Here is a 26,878-nt window from a genome sequence, read left to right as displayed (position 1 = left end):
ATATGAAGGGTTCATTTGCCTGTGGAAGCTGTAAAGGTTGTCCTAAAATTAAAAAACTTACCAGGACAAAAATAAATGTGAGAAGTTTTGTTATTAAAGAATAGTTTTAGTTTTGAGTCCAGTGGAGTGGTGTATATAATTGGTTGTGATTGTAGATTTCCAGCTTGGCATGTGAGTCAGACAAGACGTAAAGTTAGAGTTTGTACTTTGGAACATTTGGGTGATATTAGTAGTCAGAATATAAAAAGTCCTGTAGCAGAACATTTTAACAAGGTACATCAAGGTTCAGATGCTGGGTTTTTCTTCAGTATATTGGATCAGCCTTTTCTTCCTGGAGGGGGTGATTTTATAAGTAAATTAAATGAATTGTAGATGAAAATGATATTAAATTGAATGAACTGGAGATGGAAATGATATTAAGTTATAGAGCATTATTTCCAAGGGGTTTAAATCAGGAAGTTAATTTATGTGCCTAAACAAGAAAAAACAATTTAAAATGCGATGGAAAGGTTTTTTGTGATGGTAAAGTAATATATTTAATTATTTTAATCATTGTATTTACTGGGTATCAGAGTTCACTTTATTTAATTGAATGATTGTTAAATTAATTGGTAGTTTTGTAATTAACTGGGTTCTACCTGTATAAAAGCTATTTTAAAACTCTGATGTTATATCCTGAGAAGGCAAATAGCTGAAGTACCAAACTGATATTAAAAACTGTATGCTTGTAGAACAGCTTAGATTGTTTTTTTTTGTTTTTTTTTTTAATTTAGTTGGTTTTATGTTTCTTTATGACGTTGTAGATACTCTAAGGTGGTAATGTTTAGATGAATACAAATCACTCAAAAATCCATGTATTTAAATATCACAAAGCCAGAAAAATATAATTTCTGGACAGAAAAACTTGTACATGTTGAAACCCAATTCACATCCTGATTTAAAGGGAGATAAACAATAATTCACTTAAATTCTGCTTCAGTGTTATAAAATGAAATTAATCAGGAAAGTTTTAATTAATACTGGGAAGTAGTAGAGATGACAAACGTATAAGTCAATACTACGCACCGCATGTTAGTGTTACCTTTTCTAAAGCCAAAAATAAGAAATATGGTAACAAACACAGCAGGACCTGCTTAAACAGTGGCTTAACTGTTTCCACCAGGCGTGAGAAGGTGTGGTATACGGATGTAAAACAACTTCTCTGTTAATATAACATTGCATAATCTGTTTATACTTTCTAAAATGAGATTTCAACAATTATTTATATACTGTACCTCCAGCTTGTTCTCTACATATTCCCAGATGCCAAAGATTACAAGTCTCAGGACCGTCTAAAACAACAAAAGTAGACATAGTTAAGTTATTTTCCTTATTACATAGCAAGTATTGTACCTACATACATATTCAGGTAACTGTACACAACATATGAAATTAATGTGATTGTAGTTATATAAATACACTCCCTTACTGTGGATCTCATCAATTAACAAACAATTTTTCAAAACTACTAGATGTATGCTAAAGAAGATGGAAAGCATGTAAAAACCAGAGAAAAAAAAAGATAATTTTACATACCCAATTTCAAACACATGCACACAAACACACATGCACATACAGGCAACAAGCTGAAACAAACATGTTCATTTGAAACTTTTTTCAGTACATCAGTGATTACCTTGCATAAAATTCATGGGTTTATTGGAATCCACATAAAATATAACAGTCATAAACAAAGAGTATTTTAGTAATGCTGCCCCACCTTGAAGGTGCAATAAATTAAGGCAAAGTTCAATAAATGATGCAAAGGCACATTACACTGTGTCTCTTTCCAGACTATACTTGACCTGGTTAACTGGCATCAGCATCAGCCTTCTTTTCCCATTTTGTACATGAAGTCAGGGTGTTGCATCAAGAGTGACCATCACCTAGTGCCACTATTCACACTGCAGGGACTCTTCTAATGTTTTTATTCTTATATATACATTACAGTGATGTTTAGATCACATACACTTTCTGATATGGGATCTAAAAGTTCAGCAAATGGAATTCAACATCCCCAAGATTAGCAAATAGTCACGAATCACCTAAAACCCTGATCTTGGCCTAACATGACTGATAATTAATGTTGAGGTTGCTGACATAGTGATATATTCCTCAAGGACGGGAATCCTTCCTGGGGTACCAAAACTCCGTGTAGTGAAACACCGAGTGGTAGAACCTTCTTTTGAAATCAGGGCAGTTTCAAATACATCAGTTTTGACCAAGGTGAGTGACAAAATCACAGCAGGACCACTTCATAAAGCTATCTTTTACTGTGTTTGTGGTCCAAATTTATAATGGATTATTTAAAAAAGGTCATGAACTACCACTCCTTGTGACAGAGGAGCAAAGATTATGCTTCTGATCATAGCAAATCAGCTGTCCAGTACAGAAGGGATGATTTCTGTTACAATATGAATGTTTCTTTTCAGAAAGACTGCACTATATAAGTTAAGGTGATGAACTATTGTCCAGTGCCTCTGTTCTATACAATACTTTGAGGGTCAGCTCATTCAAATTAAGCTCAAATGGCATTTTATAATTTTTGAGCTGGTTCACAAGTTTTAGTCTGACCGCTATCTGCTATCCAGGATGGACTGAAGGATTAACAAGAAGAACAGATGCAAACAACATGTTCTCCTAATGACTCTCCTTTTTTAGAATTCGGTGTGAGTGTCAGGTCCTTTTAGGTAGCCTGTTTCAATTTTAGATTATGCTTTGTGCTCTTTGCTCATCATCACATCAGCAGATAATGAGGGTTTGTCTTTCTCGGGCACTTTTTAATCCTAGGATCATACACCCAGCTGTCTTGTTATTTTTTTAGCCTGCATCTCTTCATGACATATATTATTTAAGATACAGTCTACATATCAGCTTGGTCTTGGTGAGATGTTGAGTTTATCACATGAAGGTACTCATCAAGACTTGAAGATGAATTCAGTTCCAGCAGTACTACTCTTCCTTACTTGCTGACTGCATCACCTCTCCATTCAGACCACAGTATGATTGACCCAGATACACCTGCGGCTTTGTGAACTACAGGATGCCCTGGAGCTATCCCATATGGAGGTACATTGCCCTCCTTCCCCACATGCTCACACACAAATCCTAATACATTAGCACTGACAGGGTTAAGTCTGCTGAATTATAGCTCCAAACAGCAAGTGCTGAGGTGCAGTGCTATACGTGAACAACATGGCTGTCACAGCAGCCTTCTCACCCCCCTAGTACCAACCTGAAGCAGCAGCAACATTTTCAAAAGCCATGTCTGAATGTGACTATGTGACCTGCACACCTGAGTCTGATTAAAATAATTAAATATATTACTTTACCATCACAAAAAAACTTTCCATCGCATTTTAAATTGTTTTTTCTTGTTTAGGCACATAAATTAACTTCCTGATTTAAACCCCTTGGAAATAATGTTCTATAACTTAATATCATTTTCATCTCCAGTTCATTCAATTTAATATTTTCATCTACAATTCATTCAATTTACTTACAAAATCACCCCCTCTAGGAAGGAAAGGCTGATCCAATATACTGAAGAAAAACCCAGCATCTGAACCTTGGTGTACCTTGTTAAAATGTTCTGCTACAGTACTTATTATGCAGAAAAGCAAACAAGTTCTAGATGCCATACTATAAAGTACAGCAACACATAGCTTTCTACAGATGAGAATATTTGTGACAATGCTGACATAGGTATGTGTTTGTGTTCTTGCCACACTGTGTCTGGCCTGTACATGAAAAGCACTGCACACCACGTACTGATGGCTGAAGCATGCTGCAAGACATAGCTTCTCATGCTGTTGCACCCCATCTAGGTCTTGACAGTTGCCTGCCCTCACTGATGTTGTTACTGGCCTGTGGGGAATACAAATATGTGCATGTCAGAGTATGCACTAGCTGCAGGTTATACTTTGCATATACAACATCCAAATGGACTGTTTACCTCCTGCAAAATCACTGTGATCCTTGCTGGTGCAGACTAGTCTCAATGCAACCAACAGGAAATTAAGATGCCATTTCTAGCTACAGCTGTGGAAGCTAAAATCATCTACTGGTAGGTAAATTGTGGGGAGGGCTACCAAGTCTGTCCATCAGTAGTATCTAATTTACCCTCCTTCAAGCACAGTTATGCATATGTGAGCCTCCTCCTGCACTAATGCACACTGCACCCACACCCACCTTACGCACTTATAATTGTTAGCCTGCATGGCAAGCCACAGCTTGTCTGTGGCAGTTTTTAAATCATGAACAAAGCAGTGTGGCTCCACATATGTAGATGGACTCAGCATACACCTCCTTCTCCACCTTGTTGAAGTTGTCTTGTCAACATTATAACAGCACTAACTGTTCCACATAATGAAAGAAAACTACCTGATAAAACAATTACATTCAATATGTAAAGTGTACACTTGTAGTCACAGTGTATGTAACACTATAAGTATGTAGTAAAGAGAAGATTGCACACTTCCCTGCTTCTAAATGCCTATCAGGAAATGATAACTGTACAAAACTACAGTATTCTTACAGCACACCATTAGTCCAGAAACCCATGAGCAACACAAGACACACCACATATCCAAGAGCAATAACTCAATGGCCACACAATGCCAAGCATCAAAACATAACAACTGTATGTTATAATAGCTGTAAAGCACAAACGCAGCCATAGCTGTAATACAAGAAAAACCAAACATACAGGAAGATCTATAAACAATCATTGCAATATAAATGGGTGGCTCTACATATGAGGACCTGTAACATGGCATATTCTTACATCTGTAAATGTGTGTGTATGTATAATATAGATATATATTGGCATGTACACACACACACACACACACACACACACACATATATATATATATATATATATATATATATATATATATATATATGGATCCCTATCAGTTGATCAAGTTTTTAGAAACTTAAAATTCATATCGGCAAGACAATATGATTGAATTTCTGAAAACTCAAAGCTTTTGAATGGAGATCGCGGTACAGTGAGGATCGGGAAATTGACCATTTTCTCAATGTAGTGTAATCTTGGAGTTGGTTGTGACGATGTGAAGTACTGGCATCTGTGCCAGGGAGAATAGGGCAGTAAATGTGTAACATACGCCAGCATAGTTAGCTGGAGTTTTGTAAATAATTTTGTTTCACTTGACTATCACACTGACTTGTACATATGCTTGTGTTAAAATGTATCAGCAGTGTTACTATAACTGATTAAATGTATATGTTTAAACAGAGAATTCTGGAAGGGAAGAGTAGAAGTTTTTGAAATTGTTCTATAGCTTTCAGATACTGCAACAGATCTTAGCAAAGCTCTGTGTGTCTATTTTGCCAGAGTCAGGTGATCAAATGTGATATCATTTCATAACAGGCACTGAGAAGATGGAACTCTCACAGCAGTTTGTTTTGTTTTGTTTTCTTTGGAACCTAATATAAAGGATCTATGACTGTTATCATCAGTTAGTTCAGTTCAGTTAGTTAGAAGCTCATCATCTTGTCTTGCAGAAGTAAGAATCTCAACATCTAATCTTGCCTTGCTGTATTAATTAAGTTAGCTAGGGAACAGTTATTCTTTAGACAGCCAGGAAATACAGTGACATTAGTTAAGTATTGTTTTTCTTCATCTGTTTGAATCTGTCCAACTGTGTTATTTTTATTTCTATTGAAATTGAAACTCTGGTGTTTATTGTACTTATATATTTAGTTTTCTCATGTTTTCTATTTTATTAATTATTATTAAATATTTTATACCTTTTATTGTGGATGGTATTTTGGAAAATACTTTTAATATCTTGAGAGTACTTGTGCTTATTTTAGTGACGCCTTGGCCACTCCAAAAAGCCTTGTTGCTTTGGTTATACTCTACCAGTTACATTAGCATTGCTTTTACTCAGTATAATTGGATACATTTGTAAGAGTCTGAGAGTGGTTGACTGCTGGCAGTGTGGTTATCTTATAGTCTGGGCAGAAGAGGTACAGCTAGTAAATCTGTGCCAGTCTTTCCCAGGAGTGTGTGTGTGTGTGTGTGTGTGTGTGTGTGTGTGTGTGTGTGTGTGTGTGTGTGTGTGTGTGTATGTGTTTGGGTCTTTGTTTGTGAAAATCAAACACCCATGTGTGGGTGTGTCAGCTATTTGGAAAATCAAATCAACATAGTGAACAGAAACGGAGGTTGTTGCTTAGATCATGGCACTGTGGGGATAAGGGAATATTCCCCTTTCCCCACTGTAGTGTGATCTTGGAGTGAGAATATATAAGTAGAGGGGGTGTGGGAGCACAGCCCCACTGAATAAATGTGGTTAGTGTTGTGTTGCTTTTTTTTTTATCTGTGTGTTTTTTTTTTTCATTTAGTTGTTTTTATGCAAAACTGCATTTTCGAAAAAAATGCAGTTTTGGGAAAAAGGGGTTGCCTAATTACATTTCATTGAAACTTAATTTTTTTGGGTCAAGGTAAACCCATATATATATATATATATATATATATATATATATATGTATATATGTTTTTTAGCATATCCTTTCATCTGTAAATATGTTTTGTTCATTTCTTATGTGATCTTATTCACCTGTGCTGTGCCTGCAAAAGGGCCATCGAGATCAGAACATTACCCCAGTTAAAAAAAAAAAAAAAAATATATATATATATATATATATATATATATATATAGATGGAACATGATTATAGTTTTATATATTGTTCAGACAGTCTTCATTGTAACAGCAAAGTACTGTATAAAAAGTCATAATGTATGCAAATGTACCACGATCGAGGCACTACGCTTGAGTTGCAAGAACTGTAGTTCACACAAAAAATACACATTTAATATGTAATCTGTAGCAGAAATAGACAATCAAGCAAATATATGCAGCTTGCTTCACAAACTGACATTACATTTTTGAAAATTAACTCCCAAATATCAGTAAAATAACAACAGCATTGCTACAAGTGTCAGCATATTGAAGCAGACATCATAAAGTGAGGGTATTAGTAAGTCTGGAAATGTCTCCTGCTACCTGAATCAGATGTATGCTCAGGGAAATTATGGCAAATGAAACAGTCATCTTTTCAAATGTCAACCTCTGGGGAGGTGGGGGACTAGTCCCGGGTCTGCCATCCACATTTTTTCTGGTTGGTGCACAGCGACTTGCTCATGGTTGGGTGGGAAGCCATGCAGAAGGTGACTCCCCAGAGTGGAGTGTTACAGCCCACAGCATCAGCTCTTGCTGTGCCCAGGAGTTGTGGGAGATGACCGCCACCACACCCACCTTGGATGAGTTAAGCAAACCTAAACATCTGCACTTAACATAAATGGTTCAGCATCAGTTTGTCAGATTATGAAAAATAAATGCAGACAGACATGGATTTATTGGTTACACATTGCAGGTGCTATTTTAATTATCAATCTTACATGACATAAAATGATTGAAAGAATCTGTACCTTCTGTGCATTTCCCTAAAGCATGTCTATCTGCAGTTATGACCAGGAAAGGTGGGTGAATACCTACCTGGGCTGAACTGCAGACTGCATGGTCTGTCCACCTCACAGAGCATTACATGTAATGCCTATATGGTGCAGGAGAACTTACTGTTACAGCCATATGAAATGAGGTGGTTGAGGAGCTCATCCATATCATAGGCCTAATTAGCTCATAATGCCTGCATGGATGGAATGGACTGCAGAGGTGGCAGCACAACTGCTTCCATGAAATGCAGTGGTAGGTGCAGAACAAAGTGCTGCACTGTTTGTGCAATTCTGAAGTGATGCATAGTAATAAACAGATTAAAAATAGAAGCATATGGTGCTGCAGAGCACTCAGCTCATCTCTGTTACCAATACCTGAACAATGCAGCATCAGCCACACAATCCCACAAATCTGAGCAGCAACACCGTTAATCAAAAGAGCAGAGTAATAGGAATGGCGAACCATCCCACTGCATGGCTCTCACAATATCTGTGTAGAGACCCGAAGTACAAAAGGTATAAAAGGGCATCCAGTGAAGCACCCATACAGTGTGAGTTCTGAATCATGAATAGGGTGGAAGATTGTTGCACAGCTGTCATTGCTCAGTTCTAAGCATGATTTCTGTCTGTGCTGCATGCATGTCCTGCATTCTATGGCCTCCAGTAATATTGGCTTATAAGTTCAGTCTTCCAAATATGACTATGAATTATGACACTACTTTTCTTGTATACATTTGCATATCTCATTTATAACTCATTTAGTTACCTACCATCATGTGGTGATTTACAATCATATTATAATATGCATCACACCTCGCCTTGCAGATCAGCAACATGCTGCTATGAATTACCCCCACCTTGTGCATGGTTGCTAACTGCCCAACTGACCACTGCACAAGACAGAACCTGACTACGAATTCTAAGTTCATACCTCTGAACTGTCCCTGGTTTTAATGGGTGTCCTTGATTTAACCTCATAACTTTATACTATCATTCCTGAAATGGTATTCATTACACTTGTAGATTTCTTTTACTTTCTAAATCTGTGGTAATAATAATAAAAAAATTGTACTTGATCTGGGGCCTTTGCCCTTGAATATTTTTGGCTGTGCCCCTAATTCTGGTGCTGAGAGGTTGATAGGTATGATTCTACTGTAGCCTCTGGCACCCATACTATTTTTGGGAGGATAAGTACTGACTGCCCAGGAGATGCAGAGAACCAATAGTTGAAGTCCCATATTGAATGATCACTGCATCGTCTCTACAAACCTTTTCAGCCAGAAGTCAATAAGGCAAAGGTAATGTCATCACAACTAGTGCTTTGTAAGTTGACTAATAATAACTGTCATGGAATGATTTCACATATTTGGACTGGCTTAATGCTATTGCTGAGACCAACCATGACAGTGCACTGTTATATTTTCTTAAAATTTTCTTACCATGGAGGGAGATGAGACTAGAGAAAATTCTCCTTCAATTAGTTTTGAACTATAAAAACGTACTTTTATGACAGACTACTTGGTATATGTATGAAAACATCAAACTACAAACTGGAGTTGAATGCAATCCACTCAAAGCAAAATATTAACCACTAATGACATAGCTATGTTTCTGAATCAGAGACAAGATGTGCTGCTTGAAATCAGATTCAGGAAAGAAATAAACCATTTATCTGGGAGGACTAAAAAGAAAAAAAAGGTCAGAACTGCACCTTATGGGTGGTATATAACTAGCTGAAGTGCACCTTATAGGGGTATAAAACTAACTGAACTGCACCTTATAGGTGGTATATAACTAACAGAAGTGCACCTTATGAGTGGTATATAACTAGGTGAAGTGAACCTTATGGGGGGTATATAACTAACTGAACTGCATCTTATAGGTGGTATGCAGCTAAGTGAAGTGCACCTTATGGGTGGCATATTTATTTATTTAACATTTGTTTACTGGGATAGTCCAACTTGGAATGAAGTCAGTTTTCAGTGGAGGCCCAGGGAGAAATGCCCCGGATGCATGTCTTTGTAACGTGGGAGGAAGCCCACACAAAAACAGAGAGGACATGCAGATTCTGCACAGAAGGCACCCCAGCTGAGAATTGAAATGCAGAACGTCTTGCTGTGAGGCGACAATGCAACTGCTGCACCACTGTGCCATCCAACTAAGTGAAGTGCACCTTATAGGGGTATATAACTAACTGAACTGCACCTTACAGGTGGTATATAACTAACAGAAGTGCACCTTATGAGTGGTATATAACTAGGTGAAGTGCACCTTATGGGGGTATATAACTAACTGAACATAAGAAAGCAGCTACTTTCTGTGCAAATAAGTTTAACCCTAACCTAGGTATGGCTGGGTTGGTTTGCATTGTCTCTAGTAAAGTTTCTCTGAGCTTGAAATACTTGCATTACTGTGCCTCTAAAACATAGCATCAACCTCCCTCCTACTCTGTCTGTTACTGGTCTTTACCAACCATAAGCAAAGTCCTTACTCACTGCATTCCTACACAGCAACTACACCGGTTTTGCCTCTGCCTAAATTCCGGTAGCATCTCTATAATGAACGGATCATATTAAGGCCTATGGCTTGCTCACTGACCAGGAATATGGTGTCAGAAAATGCCATAGAACAACAACAGTATTTGTGTCTCTCTCCTGCAACATTTTTAGATTGGATGAAGATATTGACACAGGTACAGTTACTCATCTGGGTAAAACCAAATCTATCATATTTCAACTCCCAAAAAGGTATAAGCGATCACAAACAAAACTGGATTATCTACAGACCTGATGGAAACCAACTTGAAATGTTGTACTTCTTTAACAAATAGTTAAGAATCTGGCTGGATCAAGCATGATTCCCCTCTGACACCTTGGACTGCAACTCCTCAAAACACAATCGCCCTACTTCACTTTACTCAAAACTATCCCTCAATACACATAGTAAAAAAATACATATACGCAGAAGAATAGTTTATCAAGATATGTCGCTAGCCACATATTAAAATAAGAACCTTTCTGGGGGAGTGGGTGGGGCAGCTGGCAAATATATGCTGCCCTTTTTACTTTATATTCTTATTTTAAGGTCACTCCAGCTTGGAGAAAGCATAAATTATAATAACAAGGAATTGGTTTACTCTTTGTCTGATCAGTGTGATATCAGAGAGACAAATATACAGACACTGCAGGCAAAAACACACTGTTACAAGTAGCACTCAAACAAGAATGAGGAAACAAATACTTTGAGGCTTGTGTAAACAAAGCCCAGGCAAAACTACCTTAGGCAGTTTGATGTCAACACTCCAGAAGTGATGATTTCCACTCAGGTTCATAAAATTGTTAGTTAAGTCTCAACCCTTCCATCCATAAGTATGACTGGCTTGTTAACCTGGCAGACAAAGGAACGTCTAAGGAGGGGGTTACTACAGCCTGACCTAAAACATGCCCTACTTGTCATTTCTCAACCTCTTAGCACAAGAAATCCGGACAAAGTATAAAATAATATGGGGAACAAAGGCCCAAAAATAGGGACATATTTTAAAAATTGCTCATACAAACATAGAAAGTCTCTAGAATAACAGGTTTTGTGTTACCATACATTTTCTGAAGGATATGAAGACTGAAACTCAAACATCTGCCATTATTTAGTGACTTCAGTCCTCAGTGATTTGCCAGGAATTCACACAATTTATGAGGAACAAGCCTAAAATATGAGGCAAAAAATTTGGACATTCTGCAAAACTCTGGACAGTTGAGAGGCATATGTCACTACAGCCACATCTGCTGTCAGACTATAAAAACTATAGATGGGGTTAAACAAAATACATTGGTATGTAATAGGGACACATAGAAAGATAATTTTTTTTGCATTTAGAGAGAGAAGGTGGTCACCCATCATTCTGAGTGTCACTTTTCTAACTAGCATTCTAATCTGTAATCTTTTTACATGGATTATTGTAATTTTCCATGTGATCATACTGCTGCCAGTAAGAGCACCAGAATGTTAAGATCAGTGAATTTTTTTTTGCAGTCATGTTTGCAGTGTCACAGTTCTCTTTTATCTTGTAGTACTAAAGCATTTTCTGTTCACTGTACTCTGGTCTGTGTTTTACTTCTGACTGCTGTGACTCTTATCTGTGTATTCCAGGCACCTAAAACCACTATTTCAACAGAAATCTGAATGCTGCTCTCCTGTAGCATAATCTTTCAATTGCTATAGCTTCATGTCTAGCAGATCTGCAGTTGGATACTCACACAATGGCATCATTAATTTGTTATAATAACAGTATAATAAAGATTTCTTGCGTTTCTGCAAGTTGACAATACTATGACCAGGTGTTCTTTGGAAAAAAACAAATCTGTTAGTTTGCTTCGGTAAGGTTGCATCTCAAACCTCAGAACCAAAAGAGCTTACAATGACAAATACTATAAGCACCCTGGTTCCACAAACTCTCTTTCATCATGGCCTGTTGCAACAAGAAGAAGCAGTTTCTACCAGAATCAAAAGCAAACAGTAAAGTAACAAAATGGAAAGACACACCAACCTCGGTGGGCGGAGGTTTAACAATCTGTCAAAGACCTGAAGCTTTTGTGTGTGAGCATGTCTCTCTAGTAGAGGAATCCTAAGGAAATCATCTTTCACTGAGCAGTGGTACAAATAATTCTTGAGATGATGGATCACTATTAATGTCATCATTCCATAAATCAGCAGAAGACTGGAAAACATACCAAATCAAACCATGAACCAACAGGTTATGGTAAGGATCCACACAAAGGCTCTCAAACAGTAGTATTATTCCACAAAGAAAAAGAGTTAAAAGCTTCTTCTTTCCAGAAAAAAAAAGGAATTCATCAAAATTAGTGACAAAATTCAATCTGGCCCTTTTAAACGAGTACAAATCACATGATCAAAGTCTTAATGACACAATGTCAGTGTCGCATAGTAAATAACATGTTTTTAAATGTCTGAAACATTTAAAACACTTATTTTAAAGTTAAAACAAAATGTACAAGGTTTATAAAGCTTTTAAAACTTTCTGTGAATAAGAGTTTAGCCAAGGTCAGCATTACTAAAATATCCTATCAGAGTTGTCACGGTTTGTCAGTTCTAAGTTTTAGCATACTACCAATACAGACAAAATCATTTAACCAAGGAGATATAGATATAGTGGCATCTAGGACCAGTTGTCATAGTTCCCGCAGTCCACCCCTGGGGTCAGTGGTAACGTCTTTGAGAATACAAAAATGGAAACTATCAGTGTGGCAATTTGTACTGGGTCTCCTTCTGTTTGTCAGAAACACACTTTATCAACAAACAGAAGGTCGAACCCACTTAAGCGAAAGTGCACTACATCGGAAGTGCACTTTTGCGAAAGGCAATTTGCCGAAGCATGTTACAGTGGGGATAAGGAAGCATATCCTTTTCCCCACTGTAGTGCAGTCTCGGAGTTAGTATATTTAAGTAGGGGGGTGTTGGTGAATCGGCTTTTGTGAAAGTGCACTTTCAATGTAGTGTACTTTCGTGGAAGTGGGGTCTTACTTTTCTTTTTCGAGATTGTGAAATTTCAATAAAGAAAAGCAGACCCGTTTGTACTATGTCTGTATAATGATTTGTCTACTTTTTTGTGGTGCTGTCATAACAGTGTTCCTATATGGTTTCATGAAAAATCCTCTGTCTTTCCTATATAGAAGGAAGGACATAGGTTACATGTTGCAAGATAGATAATGCCTTTATTACCACAGTTAAAATGTTGGGTAAATGTAATCCTTCTCTGTCTTGCCCTTAAATCAACAAGCTTTCTCTCTCTCTCTCTCTCTCCCTCTTTCTCTCTCGTTTCATTCTTTATCAGAGATCACTTTGCACTGTTGGCAAAATCCACACTTGTAGGTTCCCATCTTCCTCTAGTAGTGCAATCATATTTTGTCTGTCTTTCTAAATTCTCCCTGATGCTCTTTTCCCTCAGATATACAAAGCGGGTTGGCTCCTCACTTCTTTTTCCACTTCCAGGCAGTGAGTAAATATTTACATTTAGTTCTCATAATTATTTTTTGTTGTCCTTGATTTGAGACCATAATTCAGGATCACCTCTTTCTCAAAGTTCTTAGCTTTGGGGGTTTCGTTTGGGAGGCTAGCTAACTTGGTTGTTTCATATTTTGTACACCACGCATGCACAACTTCTTGTCAGATCTTGTTCCTCACATTAGGGAGATAACTCCTTTGCAGAAACATCCTACAGAAATGTTCAGTTTCTATAAGGAGCAAACTATAGTTGGATGTAATTATGACCAACCTAATAAACTTGTTCCTTCACTAAACTCCTTTTTTGGATATAAGGGTGATTACTCGTATAGTGCAGGCAGGAGTTTGGAAAAGTTGTTTTTTCTGTATATTGTTGAGACCAAGGTCTTATTTACCTTGTCTTTTAGTATTGTTACATCCAAAAAATGTATTTCTTGAGAAAGCAGGTGAGTAAATCTAATGAAGTTGGTGGTAGTGTGCAGATACTTAATGAACTGCTGCAACTGCCCTTACTTCCTTTCCAAAAAATTCAGGTATCATCAAGAAATCAGGTGTAATGTAAACAGAGTCAAACACAAATGTATGTTGCTATAGCCATAAGACTAAATTTGCATACACTGGGACACACATTACACCCATGCAAATCCTTGTTGATAAAATTCACCCTCAAAATAAATATAATTATCTTTGGTTCAGTTGGTAGAAAGGAAGTCAGTTATACAGTTAGCGTCTTCAAACTACTCCATCCCCACATGTTAGGGGATGACTGAGAACAAAGCAGCAACACAGATTATTACAAAAGTTAGGTCACTGTCATATAGGTCATACTTTATTTTCTTAAGAAAATCCCAGGAGTCTCTCAACATGTGGGGGTGTCATTGTAGGAAGGTTCTAGTTTTATTTTCCTATAGGTGGCTGGGGAAACGTTTTAGACTCCTCAGCGGCTACAGCAGGCATCTTTCTTGGCATCCTCAATATCTCTGTGTGTCTTGGGTATGCCAAATATAGCTGGAATATTTAGGTCATTCTACATTTAAAAAGTAAAGGTTGTTTGGTGAAGATCCCTTGTTGAAGAAGATCTTTTAAAATAAGTTAATATCTCTATAAGAAATCTCAATCTCATTTCAAGATACAAAACCATATTTATCAGAACTTGAGAGAATGTGATACATTCTACTACTGTAGTCAATACATTCCATGATTACCAACCCCCCCCCCCACCTTTGTTTGTCTTTATCGACCTTAGTGATTTGTCACGGGTCACTTCCTGTACTTGCTCCTTTTCATTCAATAACTCTGTTTTTTGGTAACCACAGATTGTGCTGTCAAGAGTTCCTGTACAGCCCGGACTAAATGTTAGCTGTAATATACTGAGGTTGTGTTTTGTAGCTACACCCTCTGCTTGAAAAGAAAGGTAAACATCCTGTTAAACCAAACAACTGGCAGTTATCTTTTATTATAAAATATAATTGTGCCATTAAAAGTATATAAATATTGGATGGTTCTTACTTTGGATGAGAACATTAATAAGACAGTGGGTGCCAAGCCCAGAGTATGCCATGAAAAGCAAAAACATAGCATTATTGGAAATTACCAATGTGGAAATTGTGTAAAGGGTAGTAGATTTAGGCATCATAATACAGATCATTTGCACAAGTTTGACTGTGTTTGTTTATGCAGTCAATTTAATATATTTAGTGCACTGCTTGTGTGGTACGTTCCATATAAACAAAACAGAGCACAGTTTCCATAAAAAATAAGAACATATGAGAGACCTAAATGGAAATAATTAAATGATGATGAATATGATGAATTATATGTGGATGGCAACATAGTTTTAAGTTTATGGAGATTACAACAATCAAGGACAATGGATTCAGAGATAGAATATGCAATGAACTTCCATATATATAGAATCTAGGTGGCAGAGTTTGCTCAGTGAACATGTCCCTCTGAGACCCGATGAGCATTTTACTTGTATCATTTCTTAAAGAAACAATACAAATGTAATCAAATGAAGCATAGTTTTCAGTAGAGTGTTGTAAAGTGATTTTAACACAGTGTTATTCAGATGTGAGCACTTAATCATTGTTAGGTCCCTTGAGAAGGCAGACCCCTGTGTAATGTACATCAGACTTTTAATAGAAGGTTTAGTATTTTCATTTGTCTTCCTGTGGGTTGTGTGGTGAAAAGTTTTTAACGCAGGTTGTAAGTTTACTCCAGTGTATAACCACTCTGTTGTAAAACCTGTTAATGGTAATCGGGCAATGTTTAAAATGTTTTAGAATTCATTTTCATGAGTCTTTGACTATAAACTTGGGCATTCAGACAATAGTTTACAGATCAACACCAGGTAACTTCTACGCTTTCTGTAATGCATGGAAAATAAATTTTAAGTTTTTCTCTGTCACAGTATATTAAACTCTTCATAATAATTTCCAGGTTATCCTGTACTGGGATTTTTTTACGATCCTTACTTTGAGCCCTTCTGCAGGAAAACAGATAGGACAGCCATACTTAAGTTTAGATCTAACAATATTAGTAAATAAAGGAATTAAGACATTTCTCTATTAAATTTAATAAAGGAGCTAATAGATCCAATTATTTTAGAGCCCAAGTTTTGTAAGTCATTGACATGATGGCCATCATCCATTTTGAGTTATTGATTTTATATGCTATAACAAATGTCAATCCTTCAGTTGCCTAAAATCACATATTTTGTTTTACTGATTTAAATAGACCTACAGCTTCATTAGTCCAGTGACTGAAGCACAGCAGTTTGAAAGGTGAAGATATTTTCAAAGTCAACTATATTTTTTACTAATCTGATATGAACTGCATAGGTGTTATAAAACTGCTGTCATCAAATTAAGATCAGGTAATTATAAATTAAACAAATAAGATCCTATTAATAAGCCTTGCAAAACACCCTGATTCAGGGTGCTCTATTCAGATTGGTACCCATCTATCTCGACTGCCTAATATTTATCACAGAGTTGTAAATTCATGCAATTAATGTTGTACCCAAACCCAGGTGTGTGTATGTGCACACATTTATACATACATGCATGCTTGCTCGTGTGCACATGTATTATTTATAACGTGTGTATGTAGTATGTATATATCTATACCTATACATATATGTATTATATATATATATATATATATATATATATATATATATATATATATGGATTCCTATTACAAGAACGAAAGTTCACTACTTCGAACTTATAATAGGAAGCCTCACTTCTGCGAAAGTTCACTTTAACGAAAGTGAATTTTTGCGTACGTGCACTTCACCGAAAATACCGCAGCACAGCGGAGGACATAAAAGACAAGCTATGTCCTCCACTATGGTGCAATATTCACAGACCTTAGGGTTAGGGTACAGGTTAGGGTAAGGGGATAGTTAGTAAAGTTATCCCCTTATTCTAACCCATGCCCTAACCCTAAGATTCGTGACTATCGCACCATAGTGGAGGACATTGCTATGTCCTTCACTGTGCTGCAGTCGTCACGGGCCTTAGGGTTAGGGCATGGGTCATGGTAGGGGGGATAGCCCTAACCCTAAGGTCCGTGAGTACTGCATGGAAGTTCAGTGCAACACCCGTTCGTTGTACTGAACTTCGCGTAAGTGCACTTTCAATTAAGTGCACTTTCGCTGCAGTGAGCATTCCATGCACTATTTCAAATTAGTGAAAATTTGATCTAGTGTATGGAAACCATATATATATATATGTGTATATATATATATATATATATATATATATATATATATATATATATATATACACACACATACACACACAGAGAGAGGGGCACGCACAAATGTGTGTGTGTGTGTGTGTGTGTGTGTGTGTGTGTGTGTGTGTGTGTGTGTATATATATATATATATATATATATATATATATATATATATATATATCACACACACACACACACACACACACACACACACACACACACACACACACACACACACACACACACACACACATATATATATATATATAAATTTATGTGTGCATACACAAACACACACACATGCATATCTGTGCCATTCACTCACTCAAGGGAAAAGCCCATTGAACATTTTCAACTGTGTCCCAAATGACTGAAGGCACAAGTAAATCAAAAATTTAGAACAGCTCTGTGTGCATTTGCTTGCATATTGTGTGTGTTTGTGTGTTTGAGCACGTGTTTGTATAGTAATTTAATTGCCAGTAGCTTGCTGCTATTATGGAAGACCTGAACTAATATAATAATAATAATAATAACAATAACAATAATAATAATAATAATAATCATAATAATAATAATAACAATTATTCATCCTCCTATACCTGTTATATCCGTCTGCAGTTTAAAGGTTTGCAACTGTCCTAAAGGTTTCCAGCTGTCCTAAATATATGTCTCTGGGATGTGGGAGAAAACTGGTGCTCCCAGAAAAAAATCTCTGCAGACCTAGAAAGAACATGTAGACTCTGTGCAGAAGTCACCCTACATGGTAGAGCTGAGCCCTGTGAAGTAGCAATGCTAACCACAGCAACACTGGACTGCCCGTCATACATAGACTGCATAGCGCAGACTTCACCCTACTTGGGAGAACTGAGCCCTGTGAGGTAGCAGTGCTAACCACTGCTGCACTGGACTGCCCTTCATATATAGACTGCATTCTGCAGACATTACCCTACTTGGGACAGCTGAGCCCTGTGATGCAGCGATGCTAACCACAGCAACATTAGACTGCCCTTCATATATAGACTGCATAGTGCAGACATCACACTACTTGGGAGAGCTGAGCCTTGTGAGGTAGCAATGTTAACCACTGCAACACTGGACTGCCCTTCATATATAGACTGCATAGCACAGACTTCACCCTACTTGGGAGAACTGAGCCCTGTGAAGTAGCAATGCTAACCACTGCAACACTGGACTGCCCTTCATATATAGGCTGCATAGTGCTGATGTCACCCTACTTGGGAGAACTGAGCCCTGTGAGGTAGCAATGCTAACCACTGCAACACTGGACTGCCCTTCATATATAGGCTGCATAATGCTGACCTCACCTTATTTGGGAGAGCTGAGCCCTGTGAGGTAGCAATGCTAACCACTGGACTGCCCTTCGTATAGAGACTGTATACAGCAAGTGTTTTAGAAATATATATATCAGGTTGGACTAATTATTGTAAAAAGACAATATAGACACATATGCAGCAGGTAACAAGAAAAAGTAAAGTCTGATTCTCATTTGTTTTCCTTATTTATTATAAAGGATGTCAGTAACTGTATATTATGATGGCAGAATGAACTGAAGTATGTACTGGTCTGTCTGTCTAGCCAACTAACTTAAAGAAGTCTCATCTGCTTAAGTAGTTGCCACCAAGCCTTCACTAGGTCAAACAGTTTAGAAAAGGAATGGATTTATTACTTTCAAATGGACAGGTAAGGGCACATGCTCATAGTTAGTGTTTAGTCTCCATTTCTAATGAGAACAGCACCCTTTTTGTAATTTGGTTTGCTTATTAGCATTTCATAAATCTTGAATAAGGTACCAATCACTAAGTGTAGACAGCTAATGGTAGTCTGTATTGAATGACCAAATAAAGCATTAACAGTTTTGACAATCTGAACAGTCTGAAACCTGGAGAGCAAACATACCAAAGTATTACACAACCTCTCACAGGAAAATTATAGTAAGTAGATTCAAACAAACCTTTGAAGCAAACCTGATTTGTAAGAATGGGCACAATGACAACACTGTGTTAGATGCACAGACTTATCCTCATAAGCAGTTTTAAAGAAAAACACTCACAGAGGTACTACCTATAAATATAATATATTACAAAACTAAGTTGTAACAGTAGTTTAAAAGGTCCTTGTAATTCTGTTACAGGCAGATTTGTCTTTTCTTTATCCACGGTGGTGGTGCTGCGGTAGCGTTGTTGCCTCACAGTAAGATGCTGTCTGGTTCGATTCTCAGCTAGAGCGTCTTCTGTGTGGAGACATGTGTGAATGGGTGTACCTTCATTGAAGGTTGTGTGTCAGGGCTGGTAACTCGGCATGTAGAAATCAACTACCAATCATTAGTGGACCGGAGTTCCACTGTGGCGACCCCTAACCAGGAAAAGCCGAAAGACACAACAACAACAACTGGCAATCTCTATGGGCACACTTTTGTAGAGCTGTATGCACATACAGACATGGCAAATTAACACTAATGAGAAAAGCAAAATAGTCTTTCTCCAAAAAAGAGGAAGAGATTAGTTCAGAAAAATATTGTTATCACTTTGGGAAAATGCGTCTGGGACAGAATATGAAATCAATTAACATTGTGTGACACAGAACTCAGTGACTGCAAACAAGAAAGGTAATCAGATGTATATTTGGCAAACAAAATATTTCATGCAAGAAAATGAAATCACCCAAAGAATAATATTATTTAGCAGCGCTCTCATTATGCAACACGCACACAATAGTATATCAAAAGAAGAAAGCTGACAATTTACTGTACATTAACATAATTATGTTAAATACATATTAGCAGTAGCTACAGATCTACAATGAGTGGTTATAAGGACTAAACCTGCAGAGAGGCATGAGATTCTGTGGTGTGACTAAGTTGCAGTTCTGTAACAGCAAATGTTCAAATTTCACACTGCCTCAGTGGGATACAAGTTCTGTGCCTGCCCAACCAAAGCTTTCCAGAGCTCAGAATCCTCTCCTCTTAGAAGCCTAACCACTATCACAGAAAGTCAGTTATTCATGCTTTTAGTACTAAGACAGATGAACCAAGATCCCCAGAAGCAAGAATTGCCTGTAACCAACCCAATCTCCAGACATCAAATACCAACAGAAATAACAAAGCCAACTAACAACACAAGGCTGGATACCATTGAACTACATACAAAGTAAGATGGTGGGTGGGTGCTGCCACTGATGCAGTGTGAAAATCGAACATCTACTGTTATAAGTTAGTAGGACTTGTGCAACTGTACTATGTTACTCATTCACACTATCTCAGTGGAAATGGGTAGATTCAAAAAACTTAAATCACCTGGGAGGAGAATGAATAAGGCTCCAGGAGCCCCTGGTACACACAAAGCCTGCTCTGGAACTTGAGAGAGAATCCAGTTTATAGTGCTTTGTAACAGTATTAACAGAGGACCAAGCTGCTGCCTCTAGAATGTTTCTAGAGTCTGCCCCTTTCCAGTATGTCACTGAAGAGGCCAAGACCCTTGTAGAATGTGCTTTAACTTTGCCTGGAATAGTTATACCTTGGTGGGAGTAATAAAAACAGGAGTAGAGGCCAACCAATAAGCAATCATTTGCTTAGAGACAGGTTGACCTTTCTTATCTCAGGAAAAGAAATAAAAAAAAAAAAAAAAACTGTTCAGCAGTTCTGAAGGGCTAAGTTCTGTCAAGGTAGGACCTGAGCTGCCTGTGCACATCCAAGGTATACAGAATGTTTTCTCCTTTGCTTTTATGTTCCAGAAAGAAAACTGGGAGATTGATGGCTTAATTCACGGTAAATTCAGAAACCACTTTTGACATGAAAGTAGGATTAGTGCACAGAACAATATTGTCCTTGTGGAAAATCAGATAAGGTTGGACCATCAAGAGAGATTTCAGCTCAGAGACTCTGATTTGCAGATGTCAGAGCAACAAGCAAAACAGTTTTCCAAGGGATGAACCTCAAATGTGCCTGAAAGGAAGGTTCAAAAGGAGATGAGGTCAAAATTTTCAAGAATGTTGTTGTTGTGTCTTTCGGCTTTTCCCGGTTAGGGGTCGCCACAGCGGAACTCCGGTCCACTATTGATTGGCAGTATATTTTTATCTACCGAGTTGCCAGCTCTGATGCACAACCTTCAACAAAGGTACGCCCATTCAGGCATGTCTCCACACAGAAGATGCTCTAGCTGAGAATCGAACAGGATAATGTCTTACTGTGAGGCGACAACGCTACCGCAGCACCACCACCGCAGTAACAAAAATAAATGAAGAAATTGCTTTTGAGGGTGTCTCGAGAGCAACTCTCCTTCCATGGACTATTTGACTGCAAGAAGAGACAAAAAAGGGGGTTCCACTGACAGACAGGCTGAGATGGCCACATGATGTACCTTGAAAGATTCATAAGATAACCTATTGTTGATAATCTCACACAAATATTTCAAAACCAGAGGGGTAGACACCATACTGGTCTCTCTGATACTGGTTAGGCATGACCTAGAAAACCTGGTAAACGTAGCATTTTCTAGTTGCAGGTTTTGTTGCCTCCTGCAGTACCTGCTGCACATCCTCAAGGAGTTAAGTGTCTAAAAGGTATCAAGATAGAATCATCCAAGTGGTATGTAGCAATTGCTCCAAGTTGGGATGCACCAGTCACCATGTGTCAGTAAATCCAGAGTGTTATAATTCCCTTTGGTCAGTTCTATTAAGAGGAGAACCAACTTTGCTTTCATTGAAAGGGGGTCATCACAATGATCTTTGGTAATTCTTTCTGAACCTTCCGAAGTACCTTGGGCAATGGTGAAAAGGGTATAAATGCATAAAGGAACATTCCTGCCCAAGGGAAAGAGAATGCTTCTGTCCTCTAAGAATGGCTACGAAGATGTCTTGAACAGAACTTTTCCAACTGTCTGTTTTGAAAGGAGGTGAACAGATTTATTCAAAGTGTTCCCCACATCTGAACAAAATCAAGGCAGACCTCTATCCTGACTTTACCCTTGTGAGGATCTGTCTGGGACCTGCTTAGTCTGTCTGCCACTATGTTTTGCTTTGAAAGGATGTATGAGGCCTAAAGCATCTGTGAATGCTGTAAGGCTAGCTCCCAGGTCATCATTACCCACGAACAAAGAGGGTATTCCTTGTGCCCCCTTGTTTCTTTAGATACCACATGACTATGGAGTCATCTGTGATCAATAAAACAGGACCTGGAGACCTTAAGTGGTGAAGAACCTTTAAGGTCTGCAGCATTGTTAAAATGTATTTGATGTTTAGTTGTTTTCTAGTGCCTGAAGGACACAGTTCACCTTGCATTTGAACTGCCGTGTACACTGCTCCCTGGGGAAATCAGACAAGCCCATCATGGGAAAGGGCAGGCCTAGGTTGGGAGGCATCTGATCCCTCCACCACTGTAACTCTTATTTCACAAATTCCAGCAGTGGTACCTGAAACTTTAAGGCTGCAGCTGCTAGATCAAACATTTTTTAGGTACCATTGAATCGTTATAATGTATTGTCTGTCCTGTAGTATCATGAGGATCAATGATATCATGAGGACTAGAATTTGAGCAACTCTCTCGTGGAGGCAGCTTCCTGAAGACAGAAATCCCATAAAATGTTCTCAACAGTCAGGACTTTGCCTTCTGGTAGAAAGTCATACTTTTTTGTGTCCATCATACACCCCAGGAGGACAATTCTTTGAGGGTGTGAAACAGGAAATTTGTAGGTTCAACATGAAGTTGGGAGCAACTGGCATGTGATGACAAGTATCCTTTAGATGTAAAGTCACCATGAAACAGTGGTCTGGAAGACAGGGCAGGACCATCCGCAGGGTGAGCATTTTGAATCTGGATATTTTCAAAAAGACACTGATCTCTATTATAGCTCCTTTTTGGAGATCAAAAATATTCTGGTGTAAAGTCCTTTTCCTTTTCCTTTTTGTGGTGCAGGAATTGGTTCTATAACCACTGCTTGCTACTTGTGAAGGAGTACCAGCCAGAACAGATATATCATGCTGGTGGGTGCAAGGGGATTACCCTGAAGGGAGGAGGATTTCTTGTCCACTGAGAAAAGTATTCACACTGAATTATTTTCAGCACCCACTTGTTTGAGACTATTTGTGGCCAGGCTACTGGGCTGAGAGAAAGCATGGGGAAGGGGAAAGGTGAGGAGGGACAGGATGCCCAGAGTCTTGGCATAGTCATTCTTTGGAAGGGGATAGATCCTTTTGGGAAAGGAACCCTTTTACTTGGTTTGGAAGTATTATCCTCCTACCATTTCCACTTGGTAAACTGACTCTTGAATTTTTGTTTGTTTTGGCCTTTGAAGTTGGGCACTTTGTTAGGGGAGATCCTGGGAACATGAAACATTGCTGATAGCCCATGCATTAATTTATCTCTACCATCCCTTTCAGAATCTGGATAGCAGCAGGTCCAAACACAAAAATCCAGAATTTAAAAGAGCATCAAAATCACTTTTAAAATCCTCAGAAAAAATCTAGTTATGTAATCAAGTAAACCTTCAAAATATAACAGAAGGAGCTGCATTTCTAGAAATAGTGTCTGCATCTTCCAAGACACTCCTCAAAGCATGTTTTCAAACCCGAGTCACATTAGAAATAATCTCATTCATATAACACTACTGTTCAGCAGGCAAAGATACAGCAAAGTTATCTAAACTGTAAGTACATTGGTAAATACATTTCTGCATTAAGCCCTGATAATTTAAAATTCTAAAGACTAAATTACTTGACTGAGCTGAGTTTTCTTCCCTGAGATTCTAACCACTTGGCAATTTTATCTGGCTGTGTAGGGTAAGAAGAAGCCAGTTGGCAGCTGGAGAGACCACAGCTGGGTCAGCTGAAAAAGGAGCAAAGACAGCTGCAAGGTCAGAGCACTCCTTATATTTCCTTACAGCCTTTGTCGTTAACTGGTTCACTAGCCTGAAGTTTTACATGCAGTTTTTAAAGACATCTTCTAATGCTAATAACAGAGAAGGAACAGCCAAAACATTTTGAATCTCATTTCCAATAAGGTCATGACCGGTGCCATTCTCTAAAATGGCTCCAACCTGCTTCCAGTCAAACACGTCTAAACTCGGCTAGCACCTGTGGAAAGGGGAATATTTGTGAACCTGTTCACATTCCGAAGAATCAGAAGAACTAGTATATACTGCCTGTGGGATCCAGTATTGGGTGATGATTTGACACATTTTATCTACCCACACATTACATTTTGGAATTATGTCATTTACGGAACTATTTTTTCACAGCCTTTAAATTCAGTGTATTCCCAAGCCACAGTATCTCTGAAGTGTAGCCCTACCTACAGCTGGAATGCATAAATGCAGAAAGGTTTTGTATGCAAATTTGTAAACTGTACACAAGTGGGTGGCTGATGGGGAAGATCTTTCTTGATAATTATATTGCGTCTGTTTCACTATGTAGTGATTGTGACACGAGTCATTCTTCAATTTGTGAGATTAATATACGTCAAAACAGGAACGTCTGCTTGGAATACGTAAATGCAAATGTAATAATACTGAAACTATTTAGACATGAAATAAATGTACCAATGATCCTTTGTCGGGTTATCAGCTGGATCAGGAAGCAACAGGTCACACCTGGAATAACTACTGTAACATCTGGCAGGCCTTCTGAGAGGTGGGGATGTGGGAAAAAGTCAGTTACACAGCCTGGCTACCTTTTACATACATAAACTCCAAAGGTGCTGTACTTAAGCGTAAAAAAACAAAAGCATTTTATAATTTTATACTATTTCAGTCAGACTGATTTTCTTCCACACAATCACTCAAGTAAACTCCTTTCCTTGGTACATGGGTGGATAAAAACTGAATTAGTTAGAAAATATAATAGTACAGTTTAAACAAGATTTGTGGATATGGTACAATACTTGGGTTGATTAATCTGCTTTGGGTGTAATAAATCATTTATTTTTTCTTTTACCAAAGACTACAGAATGCTCACTAAGCTATTATCAGGTTTTTTAATTATTGTAGGACTTAAATAAATGAACACTATAACTACACATCTCTCCTAAAATCAAGCAAAATAAGAAATATCTATACAATTGCATAAAATATTTCAGAAATATTAACTTCAGACAGTATCACATACTATCAATGACTACTGACTGAAAAACATCATCACATTGTGTTTTCCATGCTTTGTTGCTGTTACATATCTTATGCATGTCTTGTTGGGGGTTGGGGGTTATTAGCAAGAAAAGATGAAGTCATGACATCAGAAGGAACTGCTATGATTCCACAATAGATGACTCTTGTCTGCTTCACAAAGATAAGGTATTAAAGAACTAGCAAAGAAAAGAACCTTAAAATCAGCTGCTGTGAAGAAAAAAATATATATTATACCAAAAGCACTAGCCACACAGAAAGATATCGGACTAGAACTAGTTGTCAACTTTTCTCAATGTTGACATCTGGAATATCAATGTCACAACATCGGCATGCACTGAGCATTCTCTGAGGATTATACCTAAGAAGACTAAACCAATAATAAGTGTTTTTTTGTGGGGGGGTAAGCCCCCTTACATCCCACACACACTAACTCTGAGATCACATAATTCCCAGGGAAAGGGAATATTCCCCTACCTGGGAATTGTCAATGTCATCTACATGTCGATCATCTCTTTCTATTGACCAAATGGTGTTGACCAAACAGACGACAACATTGTGCACATTCAGCGTGAAGTATATATATGAGTCCACTTGAAATTCCACAATCCCGAAGCTCTGAACTTTGAGATTGTGGAATCTCAAATTGAAAAAAAAAACTAAAACACAAAAGCATCATGTTCTTGCAGGGGGGCAAGCCCCTCACAGCTCCCACAGACCCTGCAACTTAAATATACCAACTCTGAGATCACAATACAGTGAAGAGAACTACAAAGTTCCCGTTCCGCACTGTACGGCAATCTCCAGTCACCATTTTCAAAGTTCTGAGCGTCGGTATTCAGAGGTTCGGGATTGTGGAATTTTGACATTAAGAAGTAGACCCATATACATATATATATATATATATATATATATATATATATATATATATATATATATATATGTTACAATTCACGTTGTCAACCTGACTTCTTCTTTTTGAAAGTTTGTTGTTATTGAATGCTGGAAATGTTGATGTAGGGTTTGCCTGCATGCTGGTAAATTGGGTTGCTAACTAGTGCTGAAAGTTCTGGATTTACTGAAAGCTTCAGCATTAGAGGTAAGAGAGTGCATGCGAGTGCTTGCATGTTAGGGTTAGAGTAAAGCCTAGGTAACGGAATAGATTCGGTGTTCATGTGAGCTGATTTTAGGTTCTGTGTCCTTTTGTTTAATTCAGTTGTACTGCTAGGACAAAGGATTTTCATAATGGGCCAGTTTCTAAGAGATTTGCTCTGTGTAAATGATCTACTCCATTTTTGAATTGGACTCAGACAATTGTGCAAGATTAGAGTTTGGGGCAGTGGCAGGGTTAAGGTCAGCACACATAAGTAAGATCAACAGGATGGCTTAATTTGTCCTTCAACATACAGTATATATGTATATATATATATATATATATATATATATATGGTTCT

General features: G+C 37.8%; 1 protein-coding gene across 1 annotated transcript in view; it reads right to left on the bottom strand.

The window, feature by feature from the left end:
* Positions 1–26,878, bottom strand: part of TMEM266 (transmembrane protein 266) — a 795,902-nt gene that overhangs the window by 338,736 nt on the left and 430,288 nt on the right. Inside the window, exon 5 of the mRNA XM_044077485.1 lies at positions 1,275–1,331. Within this exon, the coding sequence (XP_043933420.1) occupies positions 1,275–1,331 (57 nt within the window). The remainder of the gene's footprint in view (positions 1–1,274; positions 1,332–26,878) is intronic.

Source organism: Protopterus annectens, chromosome 7.part0, assembly GCF_019279795.1.
Source record: "Protopterus annectens isolate FY-2018-M chromosome 7.part0, PAN1.0, whole genome shotgun sequence".
NCBI lineage: Eukaryota > Metazoa > Chordata > Ceratodontiformes > Protopteridae > Protopterus > Protopterus annectens.
The sequence above is the reverse complement of the archived record's forward strand: the minus strand, read 5'-3'. Positions and strand labels throughout refer to the sequence as shown.